Source organism: Haliaeetus leucocephalus, unplaced genomic scaffold (genome assembly GCF_000737465.1).
Source record: "Haliaeetus leucocephalus isolate CR32 unplaced genomic scaffold, Haliaeetus_leucocephalus-4.0 Scaffold206, whole genome shotgun sequence".
Lineage (NCBI taxonomy): Eukaryota > Metazoa > Chordata > Aves > Accipitriformes > Accipitridae > Haliaeetus > Haliaeetus leucocephalus.
In genome coordinates, this window is record NW_010972642.1 from 5,859,801 (window position 1) to 5,872,329 (window position 12,529).

At 45.6% G+C, this 12,529-nt stretch overlaps 1 protein-coding gene across 1 annotated transcript in view; it reads left to right on the forward strand.

The window, feature by feature from the left end:
* CACNA2D4 (calcium channel, voltage-dependent, alpha 2/delta subunit 4) overlaps window positions 1–12,529 on the forward strand; it is a 128,992-nt gene that overhangs the window by 46,209 nt on the left and 70,254 nt on the right. Inside the window, exons 18-24 of the mRNA XM_010566340.1 lie at window positions 678–749; window positions 4,930–4,991; window positions 5,676–5,743; window positions 5,882–5,927; window positions 7,393–7,490; window positions 9,498–9,591; window positions 10,950–11,045. Coding sequence (XP_010564642.1) covers window positions 678–749; window positions 4,930–4,991; window positions 5,676–5,743; window positions 5,882–5,927; window positions 7,393–7,490; window positions 9,498–9,591; window positions 10,950–11,045 — 536 coding nt within the window. The remainder of the gene's footprint in view (window positions 1–677; window positions 750–4,929; window positions 4,992–5,675; window positions 5,744–5,881; window positions 5,928–7,392; window positions 7,491–9,497; window positions 9,592–10,949; window positions 11,046–12,529) is intronic.

Genomic DNA, 12,529 nt, shown 5'->3' on the forward strand with positions numbered 1-12,529 from the left:
AGCAATAGGTTGATGTGCTCTGGCAGGCTGGACAAAAAGTCAAAGCCTCTGCACTTGTGGAAAAATTCCCTGGCTCGCTCTTGCAAGAGGCTGGGAGTCACAGTGAAAATTACATTTTGCCTTTGAAACCTGGACTGAATAAAGTGGTCTTTTTGCTGCCTACTCTGCTATCATACAGTCTTGCTTTACTGTGTTAAACAGCTGCTTTGCTGCACCTCAGAAGTGGTGGTGAATACAGCCTATAATTTATAAATCAGTTTAAAACATGTCCAAGAGCTTTGGAATCGGTCTGGGGGAGTTAGTGGGTTTCTCGGGTGTCTCCTCTTCCAGGTTCTTAAAGCACCATGCTAATGACTTTCTGGCTGCCAAACAGTGAAGTCTGAAACTTGGACTGGCAATTTCATAGCTTCCAGATCTTTTCCTTTTGCTAAAAAGACATATCAACAAGCTTTCAGCATAAGCCATTATTATTCTGTGTCACTTATCAGCCTGACTGAATGAGGATCTGACCACTGAGAACAGTTTCTCAATTTAAAAAAAGCAAGAAAGAGCTGTGGGGGGACAAACAAACAGTCACTCTTTTCTGCCAGTCCCTGTTCATTAATGACAAGTGGCTCTATTAGTTCCTGTTCTGCCCTGCCTGGAGACACTAATACTAATCTTGTTCACCTCTGCAGCTGAGAACTGCCATGATCAATGGAGAAACAGGCTACCTCTCTATGGATGTGAAGGTCCCTGTGGATAAAGGGGTAAGAAATTATCCTTCTGTTCAGGTCACACGAGAGAGGGGATGGGAAATGGATGCTGAAGAACCACGAAGGATGTGGTTTTAATACTCAGCATTTCTGAGTGTGAGGATTTTATTGTTTCACCGCATATATAACACATGTGCTAAAGACACAAAATAGAGCATCGTTAGAAATGCTTTTTATACCTACTGACATTCTGCTCTTGCAAAGATATTGGAAATGCCTCACAGCTCCCTACTTTGTCCAGGCAAAACCAAAAAACATGTTGTTCATTGTTTATAGGGCTGTGAAATGAATTGGAAATCTTCACGAGTTTAGAATGGGGAAAGACTATGCTGAGCTGAGCTGACCTAGACAGAAAGAGGTTTGGAGGCTATTTTGCAATTCCCTTTCCCTACCCAAAAACACTCATGAAAACTTTGTCCCTCACTCTGTCAGAATGCCATTTCCTTTATCCAGGTCCAGGATTAAATTTCTATGCAAATATTTACAGACATTTTATGAAAAGTCCTAGTGAAATGGAGACTTTTGAATGTTCCCTACCAGCTCTAATGTAGGGTTATACATCTTCCCTTGGAATCAGTGCAAAATTATCTTGTACATTTACGTTCACTCGTACTTTTTCATTCAGGTTTATTTAACTCTCCTAAAGACTTTGGCTTTCATCATTTCCTGTTAGGAAGTATTCCAGAGTCCTGCAAGTTACACTGCCCAGAAGTCTTCCATATTTCAGGAAAACTTTCCATCTTTTATAAAGAGCATTTTTTTAAGCGATCAAGCTGGCTGAACTGCTGCCATGCTAAGCCACAGTCAGCACCAATTCCAATAAACTGACTGCTCACAGCCACTGCTGAAATGATGCCATTTCCTAATGAAGACACCCCTCCATTTCCTTTGAAAGGTTGTACTTGTGGATCTTGTAACTAAATTCTCTTTCTATATTCTTGGTATTTGCAACTATCAGGTACCTGTCAATTGCTTTGCCCTTCCTCTCTTGGGCATTGCCAACATCTGCATTTGAAATACTTGCACACTTTTCAGTCCAAGCAGTTCAGCAATTATTTTTGTTCCCTTTGTCTCTTGTATCATTTCTGGTACACAAGTACCAGGGCTTCACTGAATTATTTGAGTACTGTTTCCCTGTCGCTCTGTAGAGAGCGTCTATTCTCTGCAATAAGATATTTCTGAACAGGGAGCCCCAAGTCTCCTTTCTGCTGTCCCTTCAATTTTCACCCCTTCCCACAGTTGCGCCGGAACAGCTACCTTGGTGTCCATGTTTCTTAGCTATTTTTTTCAGTTGCCATTTTTCCACATGAATCCCACTCCTTTTTGTCCAGTCTTTCTAATTTTTACGGCTGTTGGGACTTTTTCTCAATATGCAGTGAAATGTTGTTTTATTTTGTCTTACAGATCATTGTACATAAGGGCTCCTAAGACAGAGCCTGTCTGTTCATCTCATTAAATCTTTTTCCCTCGACGCCCTGTTGTTTACTGTTTCTTTTTGTTTACAGTACTGCAGCTGGTTCTCACTCCACATCTTATTTAAGCCCACTTTAACTGATTCTTTAGAATAAAATTTCATGAGAAGCTGTTTCAAGCGCTTTATATAAACCCAGATACATTGCATGTCCTTTATTCCCTTCATCCATTACCTTTGTTATTCTGCCAGAAAAGCAATCAGGGTTTTCAAGCAAGATCTATTCTTTATAGGTCTAGATTGCTTATTTTGCTAGCTTAACCTCTTTCTCTGTCTCTGTGCACCCTCAATAACATTTCCTCTGAGTCATCCAAGGATACCTTTTTAGTTCAATATTTTAGGGACATCTTTCTGCTCCCCTACTCAGGGAAAAAAAAGATAACAAAAAGTAGCCTTGGTGAAAGATATTACCTGTTTTATTCTGCAACTCTGCAAGCGTTATGAAGCATAATAGGAGACTGAAGCTGAGTATGTGACAGTTTTACTATTATCAGAATACACACAGAACGAGGACCAGAAGTGAAACTTAGCAATTCCCACTTGTACTCTGCTAGCTGATGAAGCAGAGCAGCATTGAAACAAAGAAAGTGCTGACAGAGTCTTGAAACAAAGAGAATGAGGCAGTCAGATGGTGGAGAGAAGGGCTGAGTGAAGGGGAAGAAATTATTCTGCCAGCCATGTAAACGTTGATTCCCCAGGTTGATCTCGAGAAGGTATTGAGAGTGGAGTGAGACAGAGAGGGAAAAACAAGGACCAAAGACAAGGGGCAGTTGTTAGACAGATCCAGTGGCAAAAATGCCTTCCCTTGCAGCTAGGGTACAAAAGGGCTGTGATTGTGAAAGCAGAAGAGCACGGACATGGGTACGAGCTGTGGCAAACCACTGATAATGGCATTAGCTAGGACTGGTTGCCTAGTACCGTTACAATACCAAAACTGGAAACACATGTGTTCCCAGACAGCAGGTGCTGGTAGTCAGCAGTCCTATCACTGTGCCAACATGCCCATGTTCCTGTCTTCTCTGTTGCTCTGAGCTACATAGCAAAGTTCTGTCTGATCATCCTCAGCCCCTCTTGGCTCAAGGGTGCCTCTGCTTCTCTTCAGTCCCATGGATAAGTGGTGATACCTCCAGCTGTCTTGGGGAGGGCTGGCCACCCATCCCCAGCCCCTTGTCCAAGCAGAGGTTTGCCTTCCCTCCCACAAGGCGCAAGTGCTGAGTGGCTGTATGTGCAGAAGAGGGGCAGGTCAGGGGAACAAAGGATGAGCAGAACAAGCCCTGCTGAAGGAAAGATTCTCAGAGTAGTGGTGCCCCAGGCCATTTTCTACTGCGTCCTTTCCCCCAGGGCCAGCCTACACCCTCAGGTCTCCTTCTTCCCCATGCCTCCCCGCCTCTGCCATTAGATCAGACTGGCAAGGAAAGGGAGGCTTAATATCTCTCCACAGCCACCAAAACACCACCGTGCCGTGTTCCTTAGGGGTATCAAAGCACTGTTGGAACACCTCGGCTCAGCAAAAGACTCGGACCCTGGTGTTCAGCAGTACAAAATTGCCGTGCATGGAGAGAGAGGGGAGGGAAGGGGTTGAGCCGTCTGCCACCTCCTCACCTAACAATAACCCCATCCCCATCAGCCCATCTGCTGTGTGCACAAACTCAGGGCACACTGTGGAGCTGGCACTGGCTCGCCCTTTGTGCTTCGCTCCACTTCCACTGCTGCACAGCTTGAGCAGGTTAGAGCAGGCGCTACTTTCCCTGGGGAACACTGAGTTTTCTGTGTTCACTCCCTGTCTCCCACACACATCCTCTCACCTCGTTTTCAGACTGGGGCTGGGATTTTAAACATATTAGGGTTCATATACTGGCATAAGGGTTGGATAGAAACTTTCCAAAAACTTTTCTCCTTTGGAAAAGAGTTCCACTGAAATCAACACTTTTCTACAGGAAAAGGCCAGTCTGGCAAACAGCTGAAGTTCTGAAGCAGCTTTCAATAATCTGAAATGTCTTCAGCTGAAATGTCAGTCTGAAGAAAATATTTTCATGTGAATCAAAACAGCTTGGATTTGAATCAGCACTTTTTTTCAGTTTGAAAATGTAATATTTTTTTTTACTGATTTTTTTAACAAAATTGGAATATGTTAATGTTTTGTCCCAGTTTGGCATGAAAGCAAATGTCAAGAATCTCAGCATTTCCCACAGGAGTGGGGAGACTTGGCCCTGGCTGCCCACCCACACAGTGGGTATGTTTGCTATCCTGCCTTTCCTCTGACCCCACCTCTCCTTCCTACTTGTCCTACTGAGCCCCCCTTCTGCTTGTGATGATGATGTGCAAAGCCATCAAGGTTGCTCTGTATAGCAAAAGAGCAGCAGGGCCCCAGCGCGTTGGCTGGGAGGGTGTGAGAGGGAGGGCAGCTTCCCCCCACCCCTTCCTGCAGCCTGTGCCGGAGCCCTAGAGCAAAGAAAGGTTTAACTGAAGCCCTAGATGGAAAGATAGAGTGGCTGCCTGGATCCTGAAAGTCACAAGTTGCTGAATATGCTGAATACTGCACATTCATCCCTGCCTCCAGCCAGCCCTGGCAGGGTGTGAAGTGTTGGTAATGATCAACTGTTCTTGCTTAGCCTTGGGGATGTATATCCCAGGTCCCTATCATCACTATGCTCTTGGTCTGTCAGATGGTCTGTCACTTTCTTATTCATGCTCTCATTCCAGAAACGAGTTCTCTTCCTCACCAATGATTATTTCTTCACGGATATCAGTGGCACACCCTTCAGGTGAGCAAGGACTGCCATGATACCAATATGGTGTATCAGAAGTCTGCCATCAGGGACAGCAAATTGGTCCCTTCATAAAACTGGCTACGACTAATGAGTAGAGCAGTGGGAATAACTGACTTCTTTGTTCCTATAGCCATTAAAATATTGTTTGGGGTCAACTCAAAAGGAATATTATGATTTATCTGAAGTTCAGAGTCCAAAATCTACACCTTAGGAGAAGCATGTTGTTTCATTTCAAAGAAATGACACATCTTCAATTTTCAGTTCCACTGAATATGTTTTATATTCTGGTGTATGGCTCTAAACGAAACATTGTTATAAACTGAAAATTATAAAACATCACATAAGAAATCAAGCAACACTTTTTTTGTGATTTTTTTTCCCCAGCTGAAATGGTTTGAAATTGGCACAGATTTGAGAAATGTTATTGTTGACCTGAACCTACAACATGGGCCAAAAAAATTGTCACCAAAAATGCCTCATAGCTCTACAGAGAGGTTCCTTAGCCTCTTGTGCTGAAATCGGATCTCACTTAATCCTCTTTTGATGATGTTCTTTTCTTTAATAGCTGTGGAGGGAGTTAATGTCTTTAGGGGTTGTAATTGCAGGGAACGCAGTGTCATGTTTAGGGATTACACCTCTCCTTGCTGACAAGCCCTCTGTTTTCCTTCCTGCCTGCAGCCTGGGTGTTGTGCTGTCCAGGGGCCATGGGGAGTACATTCTGTTGGGAAACACTTCAGTGGAAGAAGGTAGGTTAAGCTGAAACACCCACGCTGTCCTAAGGGACAAGGTAGCTACTCTGAACTTCACTGCTTCACTTCTCCTTTACAGCCTGTATCTGCCTGCCTGCTACCTAACTGAATACTGTATGTATTATCTGGTTTCAGGTTTGCATGACTTGCTCCAGCCAGACTTGTCTTTAGCAAATGAATGGTAAGTGGAGGAAATCCTGTCAATGACACAGGACTTTGTCATGAGATTTTTGACAAAGCTCCCAGCAATTTGGCTTGAGTTCACCACCCTCCATGGCCTAGAGAAAAAGCAGTGTTGTTCAGGGGCTGTACCTGCAAAGACCTGATTGTCTCCAGGCAATTCAGTTCTACCTCTCCCTTTGGGAGATCCCACCAAGGCCTGGCACATCCCTCTGCTAAGAAACATCTCCTGAAATTTATCCTCAGTCTTCTGTGTTCAGACTTATTTTGTTCCTCCTTGTGTTCCTCAGAATTGTGCTACAAAACCTACAGTATGTCAGTCCTGTCAGGAAATTTTGTTGCAAGCTTAGCGAGAGATTGAAATGCTTTTTTTAAATCCTAGCTTATTTTTGGTTGGCATTCTTCTAAACTGAGCCTAGACCTAATTTCTAGTGAACATGGAAGTGATTTATGACCCCTATTTCAACAGCAAGCATAATTTATGGTTTTGCTTTGTTTGGATATGAAACAGGGTGAAGCATGGCACTTTCCATTTATTGCTGAGAGGTTTGGGATTTTCATGAACCCAACATTCAGTTACACCCAGGCACATGAACCCAGCCTGTAACAAAGCCAAAATAACTATATTCAAGAAGCCCTGCAGCCCTTCACACCTCTCATTACACTGTCAAGTTTCACAGGCAGTGCATTTGAGACACAAGCAGTGACTTCTCCTTCTTCTACTCCTAACTTGGGGTGTCAGCTTACCACACTTTACATATTCATTTCTCTTAGACGTCTCTCATAAATCACTCCTTTCAGCCCCTTTATGAGTTGTAATTCTCTCTTATAACCCCTTCCTCTCTGTTGTCCTGACAATGAAGCAGTCAAAACTGGAAGCAGGATTAGAAGACTGGTTTCTTTTATAATACATTTGTAATACATTCTCCCGTTTCTCCCCAAACTGTGTCCTGAGGCTCCTGCCTCCATGTCCATTTGGGACAGCTTTTGTTGCCACCATATCATACTGCAAGCTCATTCCTTGTCTCACATTTTGTTTCACTGTGTCTTGGTTTATCTGCTCCCAATTCAGTTTTACTCATATTGCATGCGACCCTCTGCTTTTCAGGTCTCTCCATCACATTGTTATTGTTTACATAGACACAGGTACACATCTTAACATATACAAATAACTGCTGGAAGGATTTGGGACTGCTATGTCGCATTGTGAGCTTATGCTGGAGAACATAACAGCAGCCCTACTAAGCGCAGCAGTCAGATTAATTGGTGTTTGGTTTATCGGTAGGGTTTGACTTACAGCCACATTGTTAGATTTTGAGTGGGCACGGTATGCAGCAGCAGCAGCAAAATCTTTGCAGCCCAAGCTTTCTTGCTGAATGTTTGTTTTCAGTTATTATTTTCCAGGAGCATTTGCTTGATTGTGGTTTCTCTTTGCCCTTGCGGGCTTCTTCTTCCCTCCCCACCAGGATTTACTGCATCACCGACATTGATCCTGACCATCGGAAGCTCAGCCAGCTGGAGGCTGTGATCCGTTTCCTCACCGGAGAGGAACCTGACTTGGAATGTGAGTCCCAGGCACCAAAAGGGCCCTGCTGGGGTTTTCCTGTACCCATCACAGGGGAGAGGGGACTGTGACAAACTGATTGGTGTCAGATTGAGCTCCTGTGGCACCTGCTCACACAGGCAGGACTGAACTCAAGCCCAGCTTAATTCACATGTGGAAATGAGCTGAGGATCCACCTCCTTGTTTTCGTCAGAGGATTTTTTTTCCATTTCAAAGCTGTCACATAACTCAGCCTTACTGAGGGTCTCAGCATAGGAAATACTGAAAAGTGAAAGGCTTGAATGAAGCTTGGTGGGGGCTGCACACCATGTCTAAGACAGACTGACCAGCTGGGCTAGAGGGGGTGATGGCAGGAGGAGCCAGGAAAGATGCTGTGACTGCTCTGCTCTCCAGGGCCCCAGCCAGCATCCTCCAAGGGGTGCGTGGTGACATCTAGACAGATGGGTTCTTTCAGAAGAAGGATTATTAATTTTGTTTTCCAAACACAATTGGTAACTGATTTGGGAAAAACAATTGTTACAGCACTATTATCTTTCCTGCCCCCCCTGCTGCTCATGCCTTGCACCAGGTCCCATTCTCCAGGCGACGTGTGGCCAGACAAGCAGCTGATACAGCACCACTGTGGAGTGGGATCTCTGTCAGGGGGCAGAGGTGGGCAGCTGTGCATGGGAACTCCCTACAGCAATTTAGCTTTAGGATGTCCTTCAGCCCACCTCACTCTACATGGCTTCAGCCCCCTTAGTTGTGCCAAGTACAAGCTTTTGCATGTAATGTTTTACCTGAGAGGCACGAACCTTTGGCACGAGGATGGGAATCTCTTAAAACTAAAATCAAATGTAATCCAATAATTGTTCCTCTCTTGCACACGTGAGCAGACGCCTCCTGGCTGTCTTTGGAGGAGGCTGAAAAGAGGAGATATATGAGTTGAAGAGGCCAGGGAGGAGGAAGAAAGCTTCAGGAGAGCTGACTGTGAGAAACATGCAGATTTGGAAGTGCTGTGGAGGAAAAAGAAATAGGATTTGGATACATCCTAGACATGTGGGGCCTGGGGAGGGAAAGATCTGCTGGTGAGCTCTGGTTTTGAGGTCTGAATGACAGCAAGGATGGAGAAATGGATTCTGACAACTGTGACAAATACAGGAGAAAAAGTTGGGAGAACTTGGGAGAAAATATTAGGGGAGACCTGGGACCTCAACCCAGTAAGTGGAGGCAGAAACACTGAAACAGGGGGAGGGGAGCTCCATCTAGAACAGCACTGAAAGGGACATAGCCGCAATATGATAGCCATCAAATTCTCACAGGATGAAATGAACGCAGGCAGGGCAATACAGAAATGAAGCAGGTCAAATAAATGGGATCTTACAGTATGCCATTGAGCACATATCCGAACCTTCCTAAACACCTCTCAGTCCCAATCCATGCTGGACTAGACTGGTAGCCCAGACTGGCTTGAGCATCTGGGGGGAATCAGGACAGGACAGCATTTTGTGAGATTTACAGAAATGACAGAGAGGAAACAGAGAAGCCAATGAACACAAGGACAGAGTAGAAGCCATGAAGAAGTCACATGGGGCTTTGAAGAAGCTTCTTGAGTGGAATGGGGTGTCTGGTGTCCTTCTACAGGGCACCTAGAAGACAGATCAAAACAGGGATTTGAAGCAATGGTTGTGGACAGCCTGTTCAATCAAGGAGAAGGTCAGACTGAAGGCCTGATGAATAACTTCATTTGAAAGCCTCTCATTTGCCCACGCTTTCAAACCCAAAGTTTCAAACCCTTCCACTAAGTTTGCACAGGAACCAGTCTGATGATCTCAGATGTAACATCTGTTCTTGTGCTCTCCATCATCCAGAGTGATAGGTCCTGTTCTCAGCCCTGCAGGGGGAAGCCTCTTTTTGTGACATGTTGCTTCACTGCCCTGGGCCAGGCAGATGTTCCATAATAAGGAACTCTAAGACATCTCAGGAGAGACATATCTTTCTCTCCTGATTCTTGTTCTCTCTTCTTAGGTGATGAGGAGTTGGTCCAGGAAGTGCTGTTTGATGCAGTGGTCACTGCACCCATGGAGGCCTACTGGACAACACTAGCCCTCAATATGTCCATGTAAGTCTATGAGAAATAAATATGAGTAAAACAGGATTGAAGATGCATTGCCAGATGCTATGGGTTTATGCAGTGCCTGAAACAGTCACAGATCCTTGCAGAGAGTATAAGAAACTTTAGAAATAGCTAAAAAAGCTGATAGAAATAGCTCAATAGCTTTAGAAATAACTCAAAAAGTGTCTCTCAGGAATGGACTCCAGCAGGTTGGACCTTCTCAGGGGACCCTTTAGTTTGGTGAGTTTGTATATCACTGGAGGACAGCAGTGATGCAGCTATGCCACTGCAAGGGGTGTTCAGCACTAATTCTTTGCAGCACCTAACACAGATGCACTGCATTTGCCTCTGTAGTTGATAGAATTTGGTATCTCAGGGCACCTGAGACATTTCAGTTTAAAGTTATGAGTTATTTCTGCATGCATCAGTTATCCCTTTGAATGGCAGCAGTGTGGTTTGGCTTGACTTCGCATATGACTGTAGCAGAAGTTCCATGCCAGGTGGCAAGGAATTTGCTCCCTTAGCATCAGCAAAGGAAAGGGAGTTTGATCTTGTCTCTGTTGGTGATGCCTTCAGATTAAGCCTCAGGAAGGGGGTGAACAGGCTGGCTTCAGTGAACAACTTTCTACTTTATTATTTCCAGAGAGACACCTTTTGCTTGTAGTATCTAATAACATCACACAGATCTACTTTCAGTAGACAACATGCCACTTACTTACACAGATGCGTGACCACGGGAGTCCTGTCCCCATTTCATTTACCAGTATCCTCACCACTAACAGAGCTTGAGCCAACGGCAATCATGCTAGGACACCCAATTATCAGCACCTCTTTAAATGGCTACACCAACACAATCCCCTCACTTTAAGGCCATGGCACTGCAGCAGGCTTTCCACCATGTAGCTGTTCCATCTGTGTCCTTGATACCTCCAGCAAGATGTACCCAAAACAATCTACTGCTTCAGAGTCAGTCTGCTAGCCTGCCCATCCCCTGCATGCTTGAGACAACCATTTTCTCTCTGCAGTCCCTCTCCCTCACTTCAGCCTCATGCGAGCAACCTGGAGCAGGGCTAGCAAGAGGAGAGGAGCTTACGGTCTACTTAGAAGTAAATTGAATGAGCAGACTTCAAAGGTGTGAATCTAGGCAAAGGTCTAAGCCCGCCAACTGTTAGCCAGTAACAATCTGTTGCCCTTAGCAGGTAGGAGCCAGTGTCACTCCTGGTATAAACGGGTTATATTGCAAATGAACTTGGGACCGCATCTCCAGGTGTGGCTTCTATTTTGAAAGGTCCTCACCCTGAGTCAGGGAGACAGCTGTTGTTCTGAGAACTGTTTGCTTCTGCTTGCGTATTTCTGTTCCACAGGGAGACTGAGGTGGGTGTCGAGATGGCATTTCTGGGCACTCGGGCTGGACTCATGCGGAGTGCCCTATACGTGGGCTCTGAAAAAATTTCCAACAGGTACGTCCCTCAACTGCACTAAGGAATTTCTCTCAGTGACTCTGAAAGGGCAGCACGAAATCACCACCAGCCTTAGAAATGTATTTGGGAAGACAGAAACAGAAAGGAAAGAAGCAACACCTTGGTGGCATGGGTGCCGATTTACAGAGTTAGGGTAGTAAGGGTCCTTTGTCATCTTCTGGTCCTTTTGAGTTTTTCTTAAATACTGTCCCAAAGTGCATTCTTTTCAATGAAAACCTTCAATCGCTCCCTGACTTCAGTCAGCTAACAGAGAAAATGTTCACATTTACTATATATCCCCAGGACCATTTTGCAGTACAGAGGCTCTGCACTCCAGTGCCCCGGTGACATTCCAGCTTGGCTAGGTTTGATCTTTCTGTCTCAATTCCTCTTCCAGGTTTATTCTGTTCTGCCTCTTACATTGCCCACATCGCAGTAGTATCCCAGTGCCTTCCAGTGAGGCATTAAGTGATGTGAGTGACATCTGTCATATATGATTCATTCTCTTGTCTTCTCCTTCAAGGCAAAAGTGTGTGTGTTCAGCGGAGGGTTTTGACGTGGAAAGGGTATAGTTTGCATTTTTGTTGCGTTTTGAATACGCAGGCTGCTGCATGCTGCTCTGAGAAAGGACAGGTCACAGAGGCACGCCAGCAGATGGAACAGAAGGGGACAGTGTCGGTGGTGGTCCTTAGCTTCTTGGCAGCTGTTTTCTGTCTCTGAGTTCCCCAAACACAAGTCATAAGTTCAAGGCAGAGAGCTCGGCTGTGCCTGAAAGGTGACACTCCGTCAGCCACACTCTTCATGTTTTTGAGGCAGTCTGGATAAGTCAGAGTCGTCAGGCCCTGGTGACAAGGGAGAAAACAACCTGTGCCATAGGAGGCCGCTGTGATGATTCCCTACCCCAGACTGCTCATCAGGAGCATCGTCCAGTGCTTTTAAACAGCTGCAGTCACCACGCTGCAGTGACAGACCCCCCACACATCACACGAGGGGCACTTCTGGAATCCCCTGAAGGGAGGGAACCATATAAATGAATAATTATCGTTACATCAAAATATACAGCAAAACGAGAGCCTGAAAACAAAGGGGATTTGTCAGGCAAGACGCAGGGACCTCCAGGGAGGCCAATGACCTGATTTTCACGAGGTGTCTCCTGAGCACCCACTGCCCTCAGGACCCACCCTCTTGCCTTCAGGAGCACCGCTTTCCTCAAGTGCTTAGTTCCCTGCATCTCGAGGAATCCAGTATTTAGCCACAGCAGCGCGACCTTCTGGTTTTTGGGTTGTTCGGCGGGTTTGGGTTTTTTTTGTAGGAGACTGCCTAATTCCCTTTTCTCACCTGCTCCCCATGCTCCTGTGGTAATTACCGGCCCTCCACCGGGCACACGCCGCCGTAGCTTCCCTCGCCCACCCGCTCTCGCCCGCCGCGCCTCACTTCCCGCTCCCGGCCCTGCCCCTTGCACCTCACGGCCTAACCTGCCAGGC